This window comes from Hyla sarda, chromosome 7 (assembly GCF_029499605.1).
Source record: "Hyla sarda isolate aHylSar1 chromosome 7, aHylSar1.hap1, whole genome shotgun sequence".
In the NCBI taxonomy this organism is placed as follows: domain Eukaryota; kingdom Metazoa; phylum Chordata; class Amphibia; order Anura; family Hylidae; genus Hyla; species Hyla sarda.
Window position 1 is genome coordinate 69,298,379 of NC_079195.1, and position 24,849 is coordinate 69,323,227.

At 44.2% G+C, this 24,849-nt stretch overlaps 1 protein-coding gene across 1 annotated transcript in view; it reads left to right on the top strand.

Moving 5' to 3' along the window:
• Positions 1-24,849, top strand: part of FBXW4 (F-box and WD repeat domain containing 4) — a 225,608-nt gene that overhangs the window by 186,614 nt on the left and 14,145 nt on the right. Inside the window, exon 7 of the mRNA XM_056529496.1 lies at positions 17,325-17,465. Coding sequence (XP_056385471.1) covers positions 17,325-17,465 — 141 coding nt within the window. The remainder of the gene's footprint in view (positions 1-17,324; positions 17,466-24,849) is intronic.

Genomic DNA, 24,849 nt, shown 5'->3' on the forward strand with positions numbered 1-24,849 from the left:
ATTTCTTTTTTTAAACTGCAAATTTTTTTTGAAAGTTTGTCAATACAGAAATCAAAGAAAGTAACAAGCAGGTGGGACAATACAGGCCATGCCCACTAAAGTACAGAAAAGTATATCCAGAAGGCTTGTAACAGGTTTCTGCGGTACCTATTATAAAATTCAAGCCATTACTGATGCCAGACACAGCCGGAAGAAGGCACATTTCAATATGAGAAAAGCTAACATGGCACGAAGGGCAACACTAACATGAGTAAGGGGGGGGGGGAAGGGGAAGAACACTGGGAAACCACAGGAAGACACACATAGACATACACAAGACGAAACAGAAGATATAGGGCAGGAAGAAAGGGAAAAAAAAAAAAGAAAAGGCAAAAAGGGAAGCAAACCTAAACAGGTCACAGAGGTTGTCGATTAGAGAAACGATCCCATGGTTCCCAAATCGAGAGAAAGGAGAGGATAGAATTATTCAACAAGCCTGTAAGGTATTCCAACAAGCAAATCTCTCGGATACGGGCCAGTAAATCAGACTCGGGGGGGGGGGGGGGGGGGGGGCTGCTTGGGCAGGGCGAGATGGGGAGAAATGGAGAAGGTAGATTCGGGGGTCTAGAGGAACCGAGACACCCAGGGAGCCAGAGACCAAAGGGTAAAAGGGAGCGAGATAAGGGATCAACAACATCCGCCCAGCAAAACAGGCCTCGGGAACCCCATTCCCGCACCATAAGGGTGGACATACCCGCCGGAAAAGTAGGACAGTAAAGAAAGGACCGTAGAGGGGAGGAGGGGGAATACAATTTAAACTTCCTAGAGCAGTAGCCCCAAACATATCTAGAGAAGGACATAGGACCCAGGAGGGGGGTGGTGTGATAGAAGAGATCAGAAGGGACCAGAGGAGAGAGTTTGGATGGATAGGGGCTAGCCAAAGCTTCTCCAGTTCCATCCAGCGGCTAAAGGCGTGGTAGGAGGACCAGGCCGCAAGGTGGCGGAGGTAAGCAGCCCAATAATACTTATCTACATCAGGAACAGCCAGCCCCCCCCCCCCCCCCCCCCCCCCCCCGGCCCGACTAGCCATCATGACTGACATCGGCAAACGGTGCCTCTTCCCATCCCAGATAAAGTGGCAGATAGCAGATTGAAAGGAGCAAAGGGTAGACAAGGGCACTCGTGTTGGCAACGTTTCTCTAGCAGCGCCCTAAGTTCTCAGAAAAGGGGAAGGTATTTGGCAGAGTAAAAAATGGAGTACCTGGCGGTGATGTGTACCTCCAAGTACTTGATAGTAGAGGCAGACCATTTAAAGGAGTAGTTAGAGCGGATAAGAGTGGAGACGGGGGTAAGTTCAGGGGGGGAGAGCCTCTGATTTAGAGAGATTGTTCTTATTGCCCGATACAATGCCATTGTCCTGAAGTACCCTGTAGAAATTAGGAAGAGAGAGCAATGGGCAAGAGACGGTAAGGAGTACATCACCGGCAAATAAGCAGATTTTGAACTCCCTATCATGTATGGGGATGCCAGCGATGTCAGAGTCCCCCCTGATCATAGCAGCAAGAGGTTCAATGCACAAAGCAAACACCAGGGGGGACCACGGACAGCCCTGTCTAGTTCCGTTGAAGAGAGGGAAAGTAGGAGAAGGAGCATGAGGGAGTTTAAGGGAGGCAGTAGGAGAGGAATAGAGACCCCACAGTACAGTAAGGAAATTACCAGTAATTCAAAACTTCTGGAGGGCTGCAAAAAGGAAAGGCCACCCTAACCTATCAAAGGCCTTTTTTCCGCATCCAGGCTAAGAATTGATGCCTGGTCATCGCCGATTGATCAAGTCGACCAGGCCCACTACCCTCCTAGTGTTGTCTTCTCCCTGGCGACAGCAGATGAACCTGACCTGATCCTTATGGATAAGGGAGGGAAGAAAGGAGCTAAGCCGTACCGCTAAGACCTTGAAAAAAGCTTCAAGTCCGCATTGAGGAGGACAATGGGCCTGTAACTGGAGCAATCATGGGGGTCCTTGCCCGGTTTAAGTATGAGGGTTATTAATAAGAGAAAGGACTGCAGGATCGCATCCCCCCATAAAAGAATTAACAAGGTGGACAAGTTTAGGCACAAGAATGGAAGAATGGGTCCTATAGTAGAGATAAGAGAAACAATCAGGCCCCGGGGAGCGACCCGCCGGAAGGGATTTAAGAACCTCAAGAAGCTCATTCCCAGTAATGGGCGCATTTAGAACATCACGATCAGCCTCCGACAGTGAAGGTAAGCCACATCGGGATAGATAAGTATTCAGAGCGGCAGCGCAGCGCGGCAGGCAGTTAGAGTAGTAGTCAACAAAGAGTCAGGAGATATCAGCAGGGTGATAGTGCAGGACCCCCGGGGAGTCCTTCAGGGCTGACGGCAATTGGGCGGCAGCAAGATCACGCAGGCGCCTGGCCAGCATAGTGTGGGCTTTATTACCATTTTTATAGAATTGCTGCTTAGTGTATAACAGCGGCCACTCCACCCTATGGAGGGCCAGGTCACCCAGTTGAGCATGCGTGGCCATCAAGCACCTCAGGGTAGAAATAGAAGAAGAGAGCAAAAGAGCCTTCAAGCGGACAATAAAAGGGCGCGAAGGTCCCGGGTGCGAGCCAGAGTGTCACATTTAAGTCGGGCCCCCCGCGCAATGCAGTGAGCACGCACCACTGATTTATGGGCCTCCCAAAGGACTGACTGCAAAGCAACCGAGCCCTCGTTGTTAGCAAAGTAATCAGTAATACACGCCTGGATTGACTCCCAGGAAGGTAACGCCTTAAGGAGAGAGTCATTCATACACCAGTGGCATCATCTGATAGAGGAAGGAGAGTGAGAAAAGGAGAGGAGGACAGGGCAATGGTCGGACCAGGAGATCGGGTCGAGGGAAGCAGTAGAGAGCATGTGCACCATGGGAAGATTTCCAAAAAAGTAATCTATGCGGGTGGGAATAAAAACTAAAATAGCGGTCTGTAGGGTGATTTATGCACCATAAATCATACAGCAAAGAGGCCCTGATAGCCCACTTAAAAAGGGTAGCCAGGTGCAACTGGGCAGGAGAAGGAGGGGAGCCAGTAAGGGAGTGGCGATCCACAGTCAGAGAAAAAATAAGGTTAAAGTCCCCCCAACAACCAAGCAGAAGAGGGGTATTTATGGAACCTAGAGAGGACCCTATGGAGAAACGGGATTTGAGATGTTAGGGGTGTAAATATTACTGAGCAGGACGGGCACCCCACCCAGGACCCCCTCAACTATAACATAGCGCCCCTGAGGGTCGAGAGAGCAGCAGGAGACTTGTAGAGAACAGGAGCGGGAAACCAAGATAGCCGTCCCAGCCGTCTTCCAGACTGCAGAGAAGGCCTGGTGGAAGGAGTGTTGAAGAAAACGGAATGATCCAGAATGGTCGAAGTGAATCTCCTGAAGGAAGACAATATCGGCTTGCAGGTCGACCAATTCATGCTGCAGCAAACGCCTCTTAGAAGGGGAATTAAGCCCCTTAACATTCAAGGAGACACACCTGACACACCTGGCATACTCATGACAGACTTCGGGGAGAGCAGCAGTAGACCTGAGAAGAAGAGACGAGGGATCCAGAGCTTCAAGGAGAAACCGAGGGGAAGGGCGACCTGTGGAAGAGAAAAAAGAGGAGAGGGAACAGAGGACAACAGAAAGACGGACAAACAAACAACATGCAAACAGGACAACATAAGACAGCAAAAACATGGTAGTGCAATTAAACGAACCATTGACAATAAAGTCAATGCAGAGGCTAAGACCACCAAGGTGGATCGAAAACCAAGGCATGGATGATCCATTGCTATAGCCTCGGGAGGGGAAACGGAAAAAACACCACTAAGGGACAACCACCGAGTGGGGCAAGCACCCAACCCCGAGCCCACAGCAAGAACCACATAATCTAAAATACAATAAACTACAGGTGACCAATAATGCAAATGGAGAACAAGCAGTAATAAACTGTAAACTAAGCAAAACAGGGGAGTAAGGAAGGAAATGTCAGCATGAAGTCCACACAGGACCGGATCCAGGTACATGAGGAAGTTCAGTTCCAAGAGCAAACCGGATAGAGGGGAACCATCCAGGACATCTCAAGGGGGGGCCACCTGGAGCCGTGATTAGGGGATTTCTTTTGAGAACCTGACCTGCGGGAGCCAAACCGGGGGCAAGGGCGGGGGGTTAGGGGAAAGGTAAGGTGCTAGTCCACCAGCTGGAGGACCGGCAGGTCCAGGGCCGAACAGAAGGCCGGGAGTTCAGAGTAGGATCGCAAAACAGCAGAGCGTCCATCTCTACGGGCATGGAGGGCAAACGGGAAGTTCCACCTGTACAGCACCTGATGAGGGCGAAGAACCGCCAAGAGTGGTTGAAGCATGTGATGCTTACACAGAGTCAGCCAGGACAGGTCTTGGTATAGCTGGATGGGGGCTCCGTCAAAGTCAAAACTCCGCAGTGAGCGAGCTTTTGCCATGATAGCCTTTACTTTGAAATCGTGCACACAGCAGACAACATCCCGGGGTGCTCCCGTGGCTGACTTGGGGTGGAGGGCCCTATGTGCCCTGTCCAGCTTAATCTTGTGGGAGGGTGACTCCCCCAGGATCAGGTTAAAGATGGCTTCCAGGGTAGCAAATAAGTCCTAGTCTTGTGTCGCCTCCGGCAGCCCACGCACTCAAATGTTATTGTGCTGGCCCCTGTTGTCCAGGTCTTCCATATGGGCATGGAGGTCACAGAGAAAGTCAGTTTGGGAAGCAATAGTAGAGTGGAGTTGGGCAATGTAGGCTCTGGTGGTGTCATGAGCGTCCTCTAGGCCCTCCACCCGGTCAGAAGCATGCTGTAGATCTTGCCTCATAGGTGCAATTTCAGCCCGAAAGGTATCTTTCACCTCAGCAATGAGGGAACGAAAATCCTCCTTCGTTGGAATTTGGGAAAGAAGTAGGCTGAAGTCAGGCAACGTAGAAGATAGCGCCGATAGGTCGGAGCAAGGCAGGTCAGCCTCCGAGACAGCATCCCAGGCCAAGGAGGCTGCTCCTGAGGGAGAGGGTCCAGGGAGGCAGGAAGGAGACCCCTGAGAGGGCAGACCAGGGGCACCAGCGGACATCTCAGCAGATCGGAGGGTTCTCTGCTGTAGGGGAGGGTGCCTGAGGGTGAAGTGCAACAGGATCCTCCAAGATGGCAGGCTGGAGAGAAGGAGAAGAGTCCAAGTCCTGTGAGGGCAGCTGGGGATTGGGCAGCACAGGCCCCAAAACAGGACAGGAGGACACTGAGCGGGTCTGATCCGGCAAGGAAAGCAAGGACTGCTGTCGGGAAGCTGCAGGGGGAGGTCTCAGGCCCCTAGCAATGAGCGCCCAAGATGGCGGGCCCACAGTCCTGGATACTGGGGATGGAGGGTGACCCTCAGGGGAGGGAGGCTGGGGGCAAGTGCAGGGGTCACAGGGGCTGTGTGGCAAATATCCACAACCACTCACCCCCGATTCTGTGCAGTCCGGAGTTGCGGGGGTTAACCCGGCAGGAGCGGGGTCCACGGCAGGAGGCACTGGCAGCAGCAGGGAGCCGTGCAGAAGACGGGGCCGTGCAGAAGACGGGGCCGGGCAGGGGAACAGCGTTGGTGAGAGGCAGCAGGGGTCAGCAGCTGCAGCAGAACGGGAGATATAGGGGACTCCGGTCCCGTAGCAGAGGATCTTGCAGGAGAGCAGTCCAGGGTTGGAGCAGGAGGCCCCGAACGTGACCGTAGCCCTGCGCCGGCCCAGTAATGGCGGGCATGAGGGAGCAGGGGCTGGAAATGACTCCAGGAACCTCCGGATGCCACCGGGGTTAAACGTCTGCTGCCTGGTAGGTGCAGAGGGGGTCCGGTGTCTACGGCAGGAGGCGCCGGCAGCAGCAGGGAGCCGTGCAGAAGACAAGGCCGGGCAGGGGAACAGCGTTGGTGAGAGGCAGCAGGGGTCCGCAGCTGCAGCAGAACGGGAGATATAGGGGACTCCGGTAGGTGCAGAGGGGGTCCGGCGTCTACGTTAGACCCTCCCCATGAAAATTGGCTAGGTCACCAGGGGTTTATTGAAATAAAAAAGCACAAACGGATGCGCTCCGTAGTGTAACACCAAAGGTGAGTTGGTAACGCTAAGTGTCAATTGCGCTTACCACATGAAGTTGTACTCCAACCAAGTACAACAATGGAACAGGGCGTATCATCAAAGGGTCTCTGCAGCTTCGTCCCGCTGAAATAGAATCACGATAAAAACAAGCAATCTCCTGGCAGCAGAGTGGGATCAATGGAAGCGCTGAGACCAGATAAGAAGTTAAAAGGATTTATTTCCCATAATGCAACGTGTTTCACGGTCACCCGCTTCAACATGCCTGAGGAAGCGGGTGACCGTGAAACGCGTTGCATTATGGGAAATAAATCCTTTTAACTTCTTATCTGGTCTCAGCGCTTCCATTGATCCCGCTCTGCTGCCTGGAGATTACTTGTTTTTATCGTGACCAGGGGTTTATGGGTAGATTCAGGGCCTCGGGTACACGAGCTCACTTAAAGTGAGGCCATCGTTTAGTGTGCCAAGCCATGCCCCCATAAGACCCCCAACTTTTCAGAACATTTTTCTGGGTTAAAAAGTCGTCTTATATGCTGGAAAATATGGTACTTAGGACTGATAATTCTAATAAGTAGATTCTAAGTCAATCAAGTGGCATGCTATTTAGCAGCAAGACAATACCTTGCAATGTAAGCCCTCATCTACCCTCCAAATGCATATAATAAATACCTGGGTCTGCTAGAGCAAAATACTCTTTGTTGATGTTTTACCGATCCATGTTGAGGAACATCCTTCTGTTCATTTTCTTACAGTTTCAAGTTAGGAGGTTTGGTTAATTTTATTGTATTTGCCTTAAAAAAAAATTGCCCAAAAGAATTTAGTCCATGGCAGATCAGATCAGGCTGTTGCATATGCAACATTTTTATTTATTTTTGCAACAGAATGTTGGCACAAATACATTTTATTTTACATCTTTTATTCCTTATAGGATTTGAGGAATTTTTTCTTCATTTTCTTATTGAATTAAATTAACCTAGCATGCATGTTTATGAGGAGGATGAGAAAAAGTGTTCAGTTTGTGTATGTCCAGCTTTAGGCGTGCCTTTAACACATGCCCTCAACATGCTAAGGCAATTTATCACAGTATGTTGTTTTTTTTTGGAGAACATACGAACACGTATGACTGATGTTATGGATCTGTACAAGATTAGTAAGTCATTATGCCCTTTTCTAATGGTTGAACAAACCTTAGAGAATATGACCCACGCTGTAAAAATTTCTACGGCAGAAGAGTAGTCATTTTTGGCATCCTAAGATTAAACATTGCATTTGGTCATGATATTCTATTATTTCTTGAAGTGAGTCTTATGAGAGTGTTTACATGTCCTCCAGATGTTATCACCTTTAAAGATTACCTGTGACTCCCTTACCTCTATATAGCGTGCAGCTATATGTGATGATCACAAGTAAAGGACACATTTTTCTGTCTCTTGTGAGCCAGGGTTGAAATGACAGAAATGTTATTGTAGGGACAGCCTCGTTGTTGTCTTTGGGGTGGTCGCCTACCTTCAGGAGATGTCTCAAGGTAAGGAATGATGGTAAGGGCTTCCTTTTGAAGTTAAACTCATGACAAATTTGGCTTTAAATCTGCTCTCATGTTTCATCTAGCACTCTATAAGATGTAGGATGACTGGAAGAGATAAGGGCACAGGTTTGGTCACAGGATAGCGTTTCTGCTCCTTTCCTATCATTGGGATCATCAAAGTAGATGTAGATAATAACATCCTTTTCTTAGACACTACATCTTGCTTGAGAAATTGCGAGCAACGTGGTGTATGTTTTTCTCCTTGTATTCAGAGTGTCATTTCACATTCTGGGCTGAGAACATATACTAATCATTTATAAATCTGTGTCCAGTTTTAATATTGGACAGCTAGGTCTAGTTTTGATATATCTTTTATTTGTCATATGGACAGTTAAATGGCAATTTGATGATATTAATTCACTACAAAAAATAGTACTTGTAGAATCTATTCACACATACAGTATCCTGAGCATATTTGATGCGCAGAATTTATAGCTGCAGATTTTAATGTAAACTAATTGACCGAACACAGCTTCATATCTGCAGCTTTAAATCCCGCAAATCAAATATGTTCAGAATACTGTAAGTGTAAATAGACCCTTAAGGAGTAAACATGCCATTCATGACCAGCCAATGGCCTTTACAGAAACATAAAGTTCCCACTTTATAGATTCTAGAGTTACAACCAGGATAATGGTATTAAACATAGCGTTTAGACATCGCATTTGGGTTTTTTATTTGCCCCAGCTATATTTCCTACCATTTCTTGCCATTCAGTGATATTTGTTTTCTTAAAGGGGTATTCCATTGGGATGCATTTGTCTTTAAATCAACTGGTGCCAGAAAGTTAAGCAGATTTGTAAATGACTTCTATTAAAAAAAATCTTAATTCTTCCAGTACTTATCAGCTGCTGTTATGATCCACACGAAGTTCTTTTCTTTTTGAATTTCCTTTCTGGATGACCACAGTGCGCTCTGCTGACACCTCTGTCCATTTTAGGCTAAGTTTCCACTTGTTTTTTTTTCTCTGGCAGTTTTTGGAAAACTGCCACTGCAGTTTTTGAGCCAAAGCCAGAAGTGTACTCAAAAGGAATAGGACATATAAAGGAAGGACTTATACTTCTCCTCCCTTATGGATCCACTTCTGACTTTGACTCAAAAACTGCAGTGGCAGTTTTCCAAAAACTGACAGAAAAAAAAAAAACAAGTGGAAACTTAGCCTTAGGAACTGTCCAGAGCAGGCGAGGTTTTCTATTGCTCCCACTGTGGACAGTTCCTAAAATGAACAGAGGTGTCAGCAGAGAGCACTTTGTCAGGCAGAAAGAAATTCAAAAAGAAAAGAACTTCCTGTGGATCATAATAGCAGCTGCTAAGTACTGGAAGGATTAAGATTTTTAAGTCATTTACAAATCTGTTTAACTTTCTGGCACCAGTTTATTTTAAAAAAATAATACGTTTTCCAGTGGAGTACCCATTTAAAGAGGATCTGTGCCAACTCCCCGTTTATGGCAACTAATGGCGTTTATTTTTTTGTTATTAAAATAATGGTAAAATATTTTTGCTATGGGGCATTTTTTTTGTTTTACTAATGTATTGCAGTGTACTGTCCTTTTGCTGTTCTCCTATTACACCCTGTTCAGTCCTGGCACCCATCAGTTAATTGCACCCTGCAACTGCAACATGTAGAAGCTAATTGGATGCCAGATGTGACTGGCTTGTGGGATCTGCCTAGATGCCACAGTCACTATTGACCAAGGCATCAGGGTGGTTAAATAGCTAAGAAAAGACTTCTCTCTGATGCTGGTTGCTGACAGCAACTAAGAGCCAGCACCCACCTAAGGCTGCTCCATACATCTTTAAAACCGCTGTGAGAGAAATGTACATCAAGTGGTGTAAGTGTACATCAAGGTTAATTTATAAAAGAAAAGGATAAACATATCATTCTGCTGACATTTTTCAGACCAATAGTGGTTAACACTCATAGCCTTTATGCATATCTTACTCAAATACAATTATCATTATTATTTTTTTTAAGAGCTCAGGCTGTTTTTTTTTATAAGATACAAAATATGAACTTGACATCTCCAAACATGATAAAGACTAAATAAAATACTTTTATGTTAGGTAATGATATATCCTAGAAAATTAATTGATTTTTTTGGGCTGGCTTTGGAAACTACAAATGCATTTGGAAGCAAACCATCTTGCTGATGTCTACACATCCAATGCCCTGAGAAACTCTAAAGTCCAATAACTAGAACCCCTGTGTTCAGGTTTGGGGGATTAGTTCATGCACTTGATGTTAAAGCTTGCCCATGATGATCTCATGGGAGGCTGTTGCTAGGGCTGTCAAGCCGTTGTAAATGGTTACCAGGGACGAGGCATCAAGGGTCGATGTTGTTGCCCACAGTCACGGTCACGGAGGGAATTACACATCGACAATGAAATTGTTATTCTACATAATCTGCTCTTTGGAGAGCCACTGGGGAAAATGGGCCGGCCCCAGCATGCAGCCAGGGCTGTGATCACAGAAGCGTGCTGGCTACAAAGATCGTACAGACTTCGCCCTCTGATCTGGGAACTCCAGCGCACCAGACGCTAATCTGCTTTATCAGCTATTTCGCTGACACAAAGGTGTTTACTTATTTTAACATCTCCTAGGACTCTATTTCTCCTTTTGTGTGGTCTTTATCCCCAACAAGGTTTTAGCCCAGATTACAGATGGTGCCTCAGATCTGTGACACTGGATCAAGGAGCAGAGAGTGACAAAATAATGGAGTCCAACACATGAATCTCATGTCAGATTCCATTCTTTTGACCTAATGTATATCGTTTGTAACTTACTTAAAGAGCAGGTGCTTTCGTTCCATTGTGCGGTGTACAAGAGGAGCAGTTAAATTATTGACCAAAGAAGAAGATTATGATATTGCGTTGTTTGGCTTCATTTTCCTCTAAGCAGGTAATTTAGATGCTGTTCCCGGGGATTACACAGCCATGATTAGTCTTCTGTAGTAACTAGGGAGTGCTAATAATGGCCAGATAAGATTACCCATCTGATACATTCCAGCACATTGCAATGGATGCTAACTCACTCCTAAATAATGCCCTTCACAAGTCTGGATTGTAAGGAACCAGTCAACTACAATTTATTGAAGTGGCTGCTTATTTTCATGCATTGAAGCTCTTAAATCACATATCAGTAATGGAAGGTGAAACTTTAAAGGAAAACTGTCAGCTTGCTCCCCCCTGCAGTAACCAGCGGTACTGGCTGGTACTGTGGGGGACACTGATCAGTTTGATGCCTGCCGTGCCCGGATAATATTCGATTTTCGGTATATGCTAATTACGTGCTATCTGGCACAGGCCGGGCTAACTGGCACTCTGACGTCAGCGTTTTTGGTGCAGCCCTGCTCAGCTCATCAATATTCCTTCCCTCCCTCCGCCTTTCCCCCGCTCTGTAATGAAGAGAGAGGGGAGGAATATTGATGAGCTGGGCGGCGCTGTGGCCAGCGGCGCTGACTTCCGAGTGCCAGTTATCCCGGCCTGTGCCAGTTAGCACCTAATTAGCATATATTGAAAATTACGGCCGAACGGCGTGGCGGATCCGGGTATGGTAGGCATTAAACTGGTCAGCGTTCCAAGCACTACCTGCCGGTACCGCTGGTTAGTGCGGGGGGGAGCAAGCTGACAGTTTTCCTTTAATGTATTATCTCGTAGTAATGCATCACGGTCCTAGATTTGGAAAGTATGGAAAAAAATGTTTAACCAGTTCATCCACCTACTCCCTTCTTAACTTTTGTAATGGCGTGGCCCCTTGGACTGTTTCCTCCTCTCTTATGACACATAGTATTTGTAGTAAGGTGTACACTTCAGGCTTTCCCACCTTTTAACCTAATTTAAACTTACTTGTTTTCAAATAAATACACGTGTACTTAATGATAGCAGACAGGGTCACTATTATAATATTTCCTCTCGTATTGTACACTGTAGTCCGTGATCAATGTTGGAATAGAAGTATTTACTTTACTTTGAACATCAAAATTAAGTTGAAAATACAGCAGGAAAATGTTCATCGCCAGATAATCTAATCTCACCATGGATCATAAATCAATAACACTAGAGAATACATTTTCCTTTCTCAGATACTCTAAAGGTCAGTAATATTTATTAAACCAGATGCCTATATGTCTCATGTTTGGAACATATGCTCCTCATACTGAAATGCTGTCTTAATTCTCTATGCCGGTCCCTGAAGCAGGTGTCTGAGGCAGCTTTCCAACTTTATGTTCTTAGGCAGCAACATTGCATATTAAAATGTGTATTTGCTCCAATACACTCTAGAACCTGCTGACGCTTGGACTCCCCAAGTAGAATCCGACCATTGTTTGTCACATTCGTAGGGATCCAATATTTGGAAGAACAAATCACATTTTTAAGTACTTAAGGCCCCCTTGAAGCACATTCATTATACTGTGACAACAGTTTTCTTACTCTATATTATAATGTACAATCATTACCTACAGCAGGAATTCCCACCTTTATTCCTGCAGGGGAACCTCTAAAAAACATTCCACTTCTGGGAATTCCTAATGCCATTCCTAATACCAGGTAAAGCATTATTGGGGAGATTTATCAAAACCTGTGTAGAGAAAAAGTGGTGCAGTTACCCATAGCAACCAATCCGCTCGCTTCTTTCATTTTCAAAGAGGCCTCTGGGAATTGAAAGAAGCGATCTGATTGGTTGCTATGGGCAACTGCACCACTCTTCCTCTACACAGGTTTTGATAAATCTCCCCCATTATTTATTGCCCAGTGCTATAATTTGGCTCAGATATGTGTAATGCTTTACAAAGCATCTTAAAAACAGGCTAAAATCAGTCTTTTTTCTATTGTGAAAGATATTGAAGGGGAACCCCTGATCAGGCATAAAGGAAACATAGGATGGCAGGGAAGTACTGTGATGTCAGCCAACCTTTTGCAAACATCAAAGTAAAACCTACATACAGTAAAACCTCTTTGAGAAGACAACCCACAATTGTACTATAAGAATGGGGAACTGAAAATCTGTCACAGAAATTCTGGTCTGGGTAAGGGGGGGAAACGATCTTTTGGCGATGGTGACCATGTAAAACATCCTACCTACTCTCTTAGGAAATCCATTAAGAAAAATATACATAATCCTGACAAGCGCCCTCCATAGTTTATTACAGAACTGACTTGCTTTGTTTGTATTCTCATGTCACACTAGGTCCCGGGGGCAAATTAAAGACAAATTCAACATATTGTGGCATGGAAATGAAACAGTAAAAAAGATAAGAAATCCCTGTGTTGGAGGTACACAACCTGCAGCCTGGGGTTTACATATCGCATATGATTCAGTTCTGTGCATCATTCAGCAGCACCATGTCACTGGCACTGTTATGCAGGGTGCTGGGAGGCTGTATTAAATCTATTTTAAGCAACTTAAAGGAGCAATCCAGCCAAAACATTACTGTGTGTAGTACTCCTGAAGGGCTTTACAATGCTGGTTTTCTATTGCTATCCAAAGTGAGCCTTTGAAGTAGGATCTGGGACATTTATAGTATCCGTTGTCCTGTTTAGTACACCAGAGATGAAAATATACACGTGCTAATGCTCTCTACATGGTACATGTGCATATGCTTCTTTCTCCACATGGGAACATGGCACCATGGAGAAAAAGAGGCAGAGCTTCCCATGGGGCAGTACGTCTGGAGTGGTGTAGTATAATTGTGCCCGAGCAGGTTGGTGAGATTTTTCACTCACCTGTCCGGGTTGTGTTATCAGACACAACAACTTTGCAGAGCCTTATACGTATGTTGCGGTGCAGCAACCCGGGGATCAGGTCCTGAAGGTTCCAGCTGATAGTGCTAGATGCAGGGATAGCAGCGCTATAGATAAAATACCTGGGGTTCAAGGGGCAGTCCGCAGTGATGAATTACAATACAGTTGTAGTATTGTGCAGTAGGTTATTTTATTAAGCCGACATCAGATGCGTTTGGGAATGGCACATCCCTTTCTCAATGAACAATGGTTTTAACAAACATAGGTAACATTTCCACTATTTAGAAACAAAAAAGGCACGAATGTTAATCCTTATTGACAGGCCATGCAATGTGAACGGTGCTTTTTTCCACAGGAAGCGCATGCCAATGACGTGTAACTAGAGATGTTAATAAAATGGAATAAAAATGTGAATAAAAATGTAAAAGAATACATTTTCATATTTATGTGTCTTGTGTATCCTCTTCTATAGTCTTGATATGTATTTAGTACTGTATGTACTTGTTTGCGATTGTCCGTTTTTTATAGGTTTCATAGTTTATATTTGTTCTTGTAAAGCATGTACATTTATTCCATATTTCTAATGGAAATGGTTGGCTGTGTGCATTTTTCTTTTATTTGGTATTTATAATCTACACAGCGGGTTTTCACAAGCGCTGCAAGCACAATCGTGCATGCGCAAGAGGGCACTATGGACCGGGGCTATGACACATCCTACTGGCATCGCGCTTGCGCATTGCAAAGAACATAGTTCAATACTCCCGGAATGTGTTGCAAGGGTCTTCATTCGCATTGGACTAGAGGCTGAAGGCTGGATACATTGTTTAAAAGGTATCACAGTAAGTTTTCTTCATTCTTTGTAATTTTAGGGTATATGTTTGTTATCTGCTGAAGGGGTATAGAAGGAATTATGTATTGATACTGTATGTACTTATTCATGATTGTCCGGTTTATACAGGTTCCATAGTTTTCGTTTATTTTTTTGTACAACATGTACATTTCTTCATATTTCTGAGTGGAATTATTTAGCTATATGCAATTTCCTTTTATCTGATCTTCATAATCTCAACAGCTGGTTTTACTAAGTTCTGCATGCATAATTGCGCATTACCATTAGGGCACTATGGACCGGCGCTATGACAGTTCGTACTGGCATTCGCTTGCGCATTTTAAAAAACATAGTATGATAATCCCGATTAATATTGCAGGGATCTTCATTCACAGAGGGCCGAAGGATGAGGGCTGGATACATTGTTTGAAGGTATCGCAGTCAGGTTTCTTCATTCTTTGCAATCATTGGGTAGATGTTTGTTATCTGCTGAAGGAGTGTAAAAAATTATTTGAATCCGAATGGAGGACTGAACTCCATAATGAGTATGTATTGTCTCAAGTTTTTATATCTCGGGGGGATGCGATACACAGGGAACTATAGTTGATTAAACATTGTCAAGACATTCATTCAATCCCGACGGGTATAAAGTATCCATCTTATATATCCAATAAGATTCCCGTTTGCTGAAGCGATCATCGGTATCTTCTTGTATTTGTTCAATAGCGGTTATAGAGAAGTCTTGCATTTTGCTGTCATGTCTTTATATTGCATGTCGGGAGACGCTATGTTTAGTGAATTAATGGGTAATATTGAATATCTGTCCATTTATTCTGCTTCTCTACTGTTGTGTAGTGTGTCCAATGTATTGTAATTGACATGTGCATTCTATCAGATATTTAAGATATGTCGAGCAGAACAGAGGGGGGAACAGGCGGATCACGTATGATTAGATCCCAGATGTGGGGACAGCGCAGCGCTGGGCTGATAATTTATTCCCAAGGTGGAGGGGCCCAACCGGTATTGCGGTATGGGCTAAAATTCATATCGTGCAGACCAAAAATTTCGGTATTCGGTATGAACCGGTATACCGCCCAGCCCTAGTTGTAATGGTTAGTGTTTTAGGTATTTTTTGAAGGCATTGAACTGATCTTCCTTTCCGTCCCATGTAAAGAGCAAGTCGTCAATGTATCTCTTATATAAATCAATGCATTGACTCCAAGAACGGTTGCTGTGTATATATTTATTTTCAAAGTTCCCCATATACAGATTTGCAAAGGCTGGAGCGAATCACGTGCCCATTGCAGTTCCCATAGTCTGTAAATAAATCTTCTGTTTGAAATCGAAATAAGTATGGGACAGGATGAATGAAATTCTATTGATAATGAATTATTTTAGTTCTGTAGGCATGGAGGTGTCTGTTGCTAAGACGGTAGATATGACTTTAATTCCATGTTGGTGTGGGATATTAGAATAGAGCGTGGATACATCCAGTGTTGCCCATTTGTAACTGGGTTCCCAACTGAGTTTTAGTAGTTTAATCAGACTGGGTGTATCCTTAAAGTATGATGGAAGTTGTATGACATATTTTTGTAGCTGAATGTCTATATTATTTGATAGATTACTGGTGATTGAATTGATTCCAGAGATAATTGGGCGACCAGGGGGATTGACAGGATCTTTTTGAATCTTAAGCAAGTGGTAAAATAGTGGCATTCTCGGGTTCCGGATTTTTATAAAATCACGTTCTTTCTTATTTAGAACTCCTGTATCAAAAGCTTGGTCAATGAGGATGTTGAATTCACCCTTACAATTGACAGTAGGATCTGATGGTAATTGAATGTAATAGTGTTGGTCAGATATAAATTTTACTGCTTCGGCCGTGTACACAGGGCGATCCTGGATAACTATTCCACCACCCTTATCTGCCCTCCTTACAACAATATTACTATTGTTAGCCAGGTCTTTCATAGCTTTTTCTTCTCTTTTTGTAAGGTTCCATTTGATATGATTATTGTTGTTAATGTTTCGGAAATTTTCTGCCACTAAGGTATAAAAGGTTTCCACAAATTCTCCTTTGTGATGTGTCTGGTAGAATTTCGATTTTGGCTTGAGGGCTGTAAAGGCGATTGGTGGATCTAGACTGGTGGTAGTGGTCTCCTGGGTGATAGGTTGTTTAGTTCCATTTTGTTCCAACATAGAAAAGTGGCAGGTGAGAGTGAGTTTTCTAATGTAGGCATTAAGGTCTATGAATAGTTGGAATTAATCTATTTTTACTGCAGGGCAAAAGGATAAACCTTAAGGTTAAAGCCATTGTTCATTGAGAAAGGGATGTGCCATCCCGAAACGCGTCTGTCTGCTTAATAAAAGAACCTACTGCTCTATACGACAACTGTATTGTCATTCAGCACTGCGGACTGCGCCTTGAACCCCCAGGATTTTATCTATAGTGCTGCTATCCCTGCATCTCATGGGGACATGTGAATAAGCTAGGAGATATAAAATGCTTAGTGGGTTCCATGCTCACACAAGTGGGAATCCTAAAAGTGGAAGTCTCACCTCAGGCAATTATGACATATACTATTGATATACCATAATTGTTCCAGATGGGGATTCTCCTTACATATTTCTTGGGTTCTTTTGGGAGAGGTACAATCTGAAAGCGGCAAAAGATGTGCATAGTTGTTGTATGTGGATTCCATTGTGTTTGGTATGTTACTCACAAAAGAAGTATACATTGACAAAAAAATCCCATAAGAAGAACCATTATCACTTTATCTACATTCAATATAGTTATGATTTATGTTTAGAGCACCTTTGGTTCTAATGCATTAAACATATGATACATATTGTAACATTAAATAGATTCCAATAGACATGAAGTTAATGACAGATTGTTCTCAGGGGCTTACAATCTACAAAGTGGCAGGGAATAAAACCATACAAATAAATAAAAACAAGGAATTAAAGCTTCTCCTTGCTAACATGGCCTTCTGCCCAGACTTGTACAAACCCTTACAGATACCTACCTGTGTGTGGATTTATAGCAGTAATGTCTTACCATGTCTTATTATAGTGGCCAGCTAATGAATTGCCTTGGGACCGAATTCAGAAGAGGCGCTGGAGTTTTGGATGTCTGCTATGAGTCCCCATCCATTTTGTTGTCATGCGGCTATGATACATACATTCGATGCTGGGACTTAAGAACAAGCTTCAGGTATTATTTATATTTGTATATAAACAATGTTTATATATGTTTGAGGTATTGTTTATATTTGTATATATTTCAATATATAGACATAGAACTAACTTAATTTTATCATACTCTAAATCCTCTTTTAGCCTTAATAGTTACATTGCCTGGCCAAACTTTATGTGAACATTTTACACCAATTTGGTGAAAATAGGGTCTTTAATTGTAGTTCATACAATAATACTATCAATAGCCCAGGTTCTTGTTTAAACAGATGAAACACAGGTGTTTCCCAAATTAAAGGGGTCCTTAGAACTGGGACTTTCCAAGTTGCATTATAGTTAATGCAGCAGGAGTTGGTACAGCAGTTTCCTTTATACAGCGCTACATGTGACTAATGATCTGCTTAGTATCTCTTCCTTGATCTAGACAAACACAGTTCAAGTATACTGGTGGCTTTAAAAAAAAAAATGTCTCACATGTCCTAGGGACAAGCCAAACGTTTTAATCAGTCAGGGTCTGAGTATTATTCAGACCCTGTCCGATCACTAGAATCAGTAGGGAGAGAAGAAGGTGCTGACCGAGACAATCCCATAGACTTGTTAAATAGTTAAGCACCGTCTTCTTCCGGCTCATTCTAGCAATTGGTTGGGGTCTGAACACTCAACCACTACAAATCAAAAATATTGGCATGTCTCTACAATGTATCAAAAGTTTTTGTAATCGTTTGACCTCCTTTAAACCTGCATACACAAGAGTATAGTGTAAAAAGTGTACACTGACTAAACAGTGAATGAGAAAAAATATATAGATTTTTTAATTCTAAAAATAAGTGTAAAAAAAAAAGTGTGACTATACATTTAACATGCACTTTGAAAAACATAGATGGAAGCATAGAATGCACTTTTTATTATGTTTTATGTATTACGTTTAACATATATGGTAAATGTACAGCCAAAATGTGACAAGTACAGGGCCTAATATACACACTGCAGGGTTTAACCCCTTCAGGACACAGGGCGTAAACATACACCCTGACATCCTGGTAGCTAAGGGCACAGGGTGTACCTGTACACCCGTGGGAATCATTTAGCAGGCATCCCGTGGCAATGCGCAGGGGGGTCCTAAGACCCCTCCCACCCATGTCGGTGACCCGATGACCCAGAATTAGGTGATCGGCGGTGTACTATACACCGCCAATCACCTCCTGTAGCTAGGGGGAGGTGGCGATCCAATCACCCCCTTAGGAGCACTGCTATTGGTCGGACCGACCAATAGCAGCCAGCAGAGGAGGGAAAGAGCCAGGACCCCCCTCTGCCAAGATATGTGCCCCTCAGGGCTGAAGAATTGATTTCAGTGCAGGGACAGGTAGGAGGTTAAAAAAAAAAAAATAATCCTCAAGGGTCCACCTAAGATTTTGCAGCGCGACCCGGGCCCTATTAGGGACTGCATTTGGCCCCCTTTATTTTATTATTATTTATAATCACACACCGTTATATATAGTATACACCAAACACATACACTACACACTTCCCCGTCCCCCCCTCACACATTCCCTCCCACCTGCCACAACTCCCTCGCCACTGCAGAAAAAAGGCAATGGCCCGCCGCACATATTCAGCAGCGGAGGCATACGCTTTACTTGCCTCAGACACCGAATCTGCCAGTGAGGACGAGGAAGATCCTACTTTTCTGTGTTCTTCCTTGTCTTCCTCATCTGAGCCCCCTGTATGGCGGTGGAGGCCACACCCCCTCCATGATAGTAACCCATTGGCCGACACTAGTACGAGTGTCCATGCCGCTCGTAATAGGAGTCCGACCCCCCCCCCCCCCAGACTAGCGTACTGGAGCTCCCTTACGGTGAACCTGTCTGGAGACCCCCAGAGGGTTATCAGCCACGGATTCCTGAGTTTGTTGGCTACTCAGGAATCCGGATTGACACTGCCGGATACACTGAAATAGACTATTTTAGTTATTGTTTTAGTGACTACTTTGTCAATCATATGGTGAAGCAAAGGAACTTGTATGCCCAACAGTTTATTACTTTAACACCCTGATTCGTTTTTGGCTAGGCCCAATGGATGGTACACCATTGATGCAGCCGGAATTACCGTATTTTTCGCCATCTAAGACGCACTTTTTCTTCCCCAAAACTGGGGGGGAAAAGTTGGTGCGTCTTATAAGGCGAATACACATCTATCTGGTCGGTCCCTGCAGCCATCAACGGCCGGGACCCGCGGCTAATACAGGACATCACCGATCGCGGTGATGCCCTGTATTAACCCTTCAGACCCGGCGATCAAAGGTGACCGCCGCGTCTGAAGCGAAAGTGACACTAACCCGGCTGTTCAGTCAGGCTGTTCGGGACTGCCGCTGTGAAATCGAGGCGTCCCGAACAACTTACAGGACACCGGGAAGGGACCTTACCTGCCTCCTCGGTGTCTGCTCCGGGCCAGGATCCCCTGCATGGCCGGTGCTCTCCTTCGACGTCATCACGTCGTTGCGCACGCCGTCCCGTCATCCAATAGGAGCGGCGTGCGTAGCGACGAGATGAAGGTGACGGAGAGCGTGGATCCCGGGGAAGAAGAAGTCCGGAGCATCGGGGACACCACGGGGACAACGATGGAGTGACATCCAGGGCAGCGGTGATGAGCGGTGACTGGTCCGGAGCGGCAGGGACACGCGATTATTACCTCCTACCAGTGGTCTTCAACCTGTGGACCTTCAGATGTTGCAAAACTACAACTCCCAGCATGCCCGGACAGCCAATGGCTGTCCGGGCATGCTGGGAGTTGTAGTTTTGCAACATCTGGAGGTCCGCAGGTTGAAGATCACTGTTGGGTGCAGAATCTTTTTTTCTAGATTTTGCACCTTTAAAATTGGATGCGTCTTATATGTCGGTGTGTCCTATAGGGCGAAAAATACGGTAGGTCATTTTGGGGCCTCATGCTGCATATAGGCCTAGTTAAAAAACTCAGTGTCAGGCAGTACTGGATCGGAGACATCCTCTACCAGACCCCACTCTACGGTATGGCCATGACACGTGAACGGTTCAAAGCCATTCGGAAATGCCTGCATTATGCTGATAATGCGGCATAAAGCCCCTCCCGGTCATAGATCACTTTGGGACCAAATTTTTGGAGGTATACGTACCCCTCAGGGAGCTCTCGGTAGAGGAGTCTCTTATCAGTTTTAAGGGGAGACTCCTCTTCTGCCAGTATATTCCCTCAGAGCGTGCGCAGTATGGCGTGAAACTCTACAATCTTTGCGAGAGTACCCCTGGGTACACTTACAAGTTTAGAGTATATGAGGGACGAGATTCCCGTATTGAACCCCAAGAATGTCCTCCCACTCTGGGTGTTAGCGGGAAACTCGTTTGGGACCTTGTGTACCCAATACTGGTTACCACGTGTACGTGGACAACTTTTATACCAGCCTCCGTCAGTTCACATACCTTGCCGCCTCATGATCTCTCTGATGAAGTCCTCAAGCCATACATGGCCATGCGGAAAACACTGGTATGGTACAAAAAAAGTTGCGGTCTACTTGGTACAGGTTGCTATATACAGTGACCCCCCCGACCTATGATTGCCCCGACATACGATAATTTCAACATACGATGGCCTCTCAGAGGCCATAGCATGTTGAAGGCAGCATCAACATACAATGCTTTTCTATGTCGGGGCCATCGCATAAACGGGTATCCGGCAGCGCAGACTGCTTCAGCTGCTGCCGGATAGCCATTTAAGGCGCCCCGTGTGGTCCGGTGATGATCACTAACATGTCCCCGGCGCTCTGGACCATTCTCTTCAGGATCTCCTGCATTGCCATCGCTCTCCTTCGTCGTCATCACGTCAACATGCACGCAGTCCCGTCATCCAATTGGAGCGGCGTGCGCACCTATATGGTGACTGCGATGAAGAGCGACGATCCCAGGCAGCAGAGACAGTCCAGAGTGGCGGGGACACTGCGACAGCGATGGAGGGCAACATCCAGGGCAGCGGTGGCGGTCCGGAGCGGCGGGGACAGGTGAGTATAACTTCCTATACTTTTCATTGCACGGATCCCTCAACATACGATGGTTCATTTGGAACGAATTACCATCGGATGTTGAGGGAACACTGTACAACTCTTTTGTACTGTCCCAGTATGCTGGCAGCACAGGGACATTCCGCCAGTTCCAAGAAGAAGTCCTAAAGGCTCTGATTTTTGGCGACCGGGAAAGAGCAGGCCAGAGTTCCCAAGGAGCTGGAAATATAGGTGCCAGGATCGTCCCAGGCCAGCACCTTCCAGGTGAGGTCCCCCACACTGGAAAGAAGGGACGATCCCAGAAAAAATTCCCAGAGGGGGATACGGAAGGACACCATCACTCAATGTGACACTTGCCCTCTGCATTAAAAACTGCATCAGGGAGTATCACACTTCCGTGCAGTACAAAATTTTCCATTTTCATTTACATTTTCTATAATTTGACCCCAATGTACCAAGTCCAGAGTACGTTCCAAATTTTAACCCCATAAACCACTAAATTGCCCCAAAAAATATTTCATAAAAAAAAAAAAAAAAACTGATAAGACCTCTGGGGGTATTTTTTTTCCCCAAAAATGGGTCGTGGGTCACTGTGTCACTGTCATTGGGGACTTTTTTATGTTGCTTCAAATGTGCAGTGCGCTCTCTCCACCTGAGCGGGGTGCGTATTTGAGGCAACAGGTTAGGGGAGGCCACACACATCACATTCCCAGATTGATGATTCAGAGCATAGGGTTTGGGGTGAGCATATATTTTATTTTACGGCCTACTGTACCCCACTTCAGTAACTTAGTGTACCCCATGTTACGCTCCTTGAGGAGGGGTCCCACTGTTCTTGCTCCATATAAATGCTCAAGGTGCCTGACTGTGTTCCTGCTCAGCAGTTTACGTCCTAATATGAGGTATATCCTTACTCCAAAGAAATAAACTTACAGTGATATTTTCTCCTATTGCCACTTGTTAAAATGAAAAATGAACATTAATCAAACACCTATGGGGTGTTAAGGCACCTGTACCTCTTATGTTCCTTGAGGGGTGTAGTTTTCAAAATATTATGCCATGTGTTTTTTTTTTTTCTTTTCTTTCTACTGTTCTGGCACCATAGGGGCTTCCTAAATGTGACATGCCCCCCAAAAACCATTTCATCAAAATTTTCTTTCCAAAAGCCAAATGTGACTCCTTCTCTTCTGAGCATTGTAGTGCGCCCGCAGTGCACTTGATGTCCACACATGGGGTATTTCCATGGGGTTACAAATTTTGGGGGGGCATTTTCTCCTATTACCCCTTGTAAAAATGTAAAATTTGGGGGAAAACCAGCATTTTAGTGAAAAAAAAATTCATTTACACATCCGACTTTAACGAAAAGACGTGAAACACCAGTGAGGTGTCAAGGCTCACTGTACCCCTTGTTACATTCCTTGAGGGGTGTAGTTTCAAAAATAGTATGCCATGTGTGTATTATTTTTGTTTGTTTGTTTGTTTTTTTGCGCTGTTCTGGCACCATAGGGGCTTACTAAATGTGAGATTCCCCCCAAAAACAATTTCAGAAAAACTCACTCTCCAAAATACCATTGTTGCTCCTTCCCTTCTGAGCCTTCAACTGCGCCCGCCAAACACGTTACATAGACATATGAGGTATTTCCTTACTCGAGAGAAATTGGGTTACAAATTTTGGGGGGCTTTTTCTCCTTTTACCCCTTGTAAATTTTCAAAAACTAGGTCTACAAGAACATGCGAGTTTAAAAAAAATGAAGATTTTGAATTTTCTCCTTCACTTTGCTGCTATTCCTGTGAAACACCTAAAGGGTTAACACACTTTTGAATACTTTGGGGGTGCAGTTTTTATAATGGGGTCATTTGTGGGGTATTTCTAATATGAAGGCCCTTCAAATCCACTTCAAAACTTAACTGGTCCCTGAAAAATTCAGATCTTTAAAATTTTGTGAAGAATTGGAAAATTGCTGCTGAACTTTGAAGCCCTCTGGTGTCTTCCAAAAGTAAAAACATGTCAACTTTTATGATGCAAATATAAAGTAGACAGTATGTGAATCAATATATAATTTATTTGATATGTCTATTTTCCTTATAAGCTGAGAGTTTCAAAGTTTTAAAAAAAAATGCTCAATTTTCAAAATTTTCATCAAATGTTGGGATTTTTCTCCAAGGAAGGATGCAAGTGACACCGGAAATTTACCACTATGTTTCAAAAAAACTATCTCTGAATCAGAATAAAGAGTAAAAGCATCCCAGAGTCAGATTTGCAAAAAACACTCTGGTCCTTAAGGTGAAAATGGGCTTGGTCCTTAAGGGGTTAAAATGATCACTGTGCCAGGAATTCAGGAATCCATGCAGAAGAGTCATCAGGTTTCAGGGATTTGTAAGTCCAGTGTCTGACAATCCAAGATGTCTCCCTGCAGCCCAGCACAAGCTTTAAGTGTATATTATTACACCAGCCTGGGTCTGAGAAACCAGCGAGGGAGTGAAAGGCATTAGAGGAATGAGGAATCACACTCCCACTGCAATTAGAAAATAATTTTAGAATAACTTTTAATTATGAGCACTGGCGAGGCTCCACAGAGGATCTGCTTTGTTGGTGCCTAAGTGTGCTTGACACGTCCAGCTCAGAATCTGGTACTTACTGAGAACATTTGTTCTTTCTTAGGCCAGTTTGATTATACTGAACAAGATCTAGTGTCCTTATTATTATCGTCACAGATTGATTACAATTTACATTTAATAGATTAGTATCACTTTTTAAATTAGAAAAAAAAAATCACCCAAAAGTTGCATATGCAGTGACCAAAAGTTTTATCTTCAGTTACATGGCTGTGATCTATAGCCTCATCTTCTGGTTGGAAACCCAAAGTGGAACAGTGTTATCCATCCCAGAACTGTGGTGTGACACATGCTCTAACCACCAGTATTAATGCTGATCCAAAAAGTAACCATATAACTTTGAACTAACTGTTATACACAACAGATTTCATGTGTAAATGTTAAATTAAAATTCTGGGAAAAATGTTAAAGTTTTAAATTTAGGCCATGTGGACCTTCTGCAAATAATATCTACCAGCTTCTGCACATATTTAAACTTCTTTATTTCAAATGTTGTTGTTGATTATAATGATACATGTGAAAGAATCCTTTAAGTGAACATCCACAATTTGAGGGCAAGATAGATGGCCATTACTGAGGCAAGATGATGGTACATGAAAAAAATCTTATTCTAGCAAATTGTCCACCGACAGCTTTATGATCTTCATACAAGGTAAAACAGATTTACAACACAGAAATAAGGAAATACAGAAGAGTCATCAGGTTTCAGGGTGTAAACACATATATTGTCCATCACCATAAGACCCTGCACATAATCATAAGA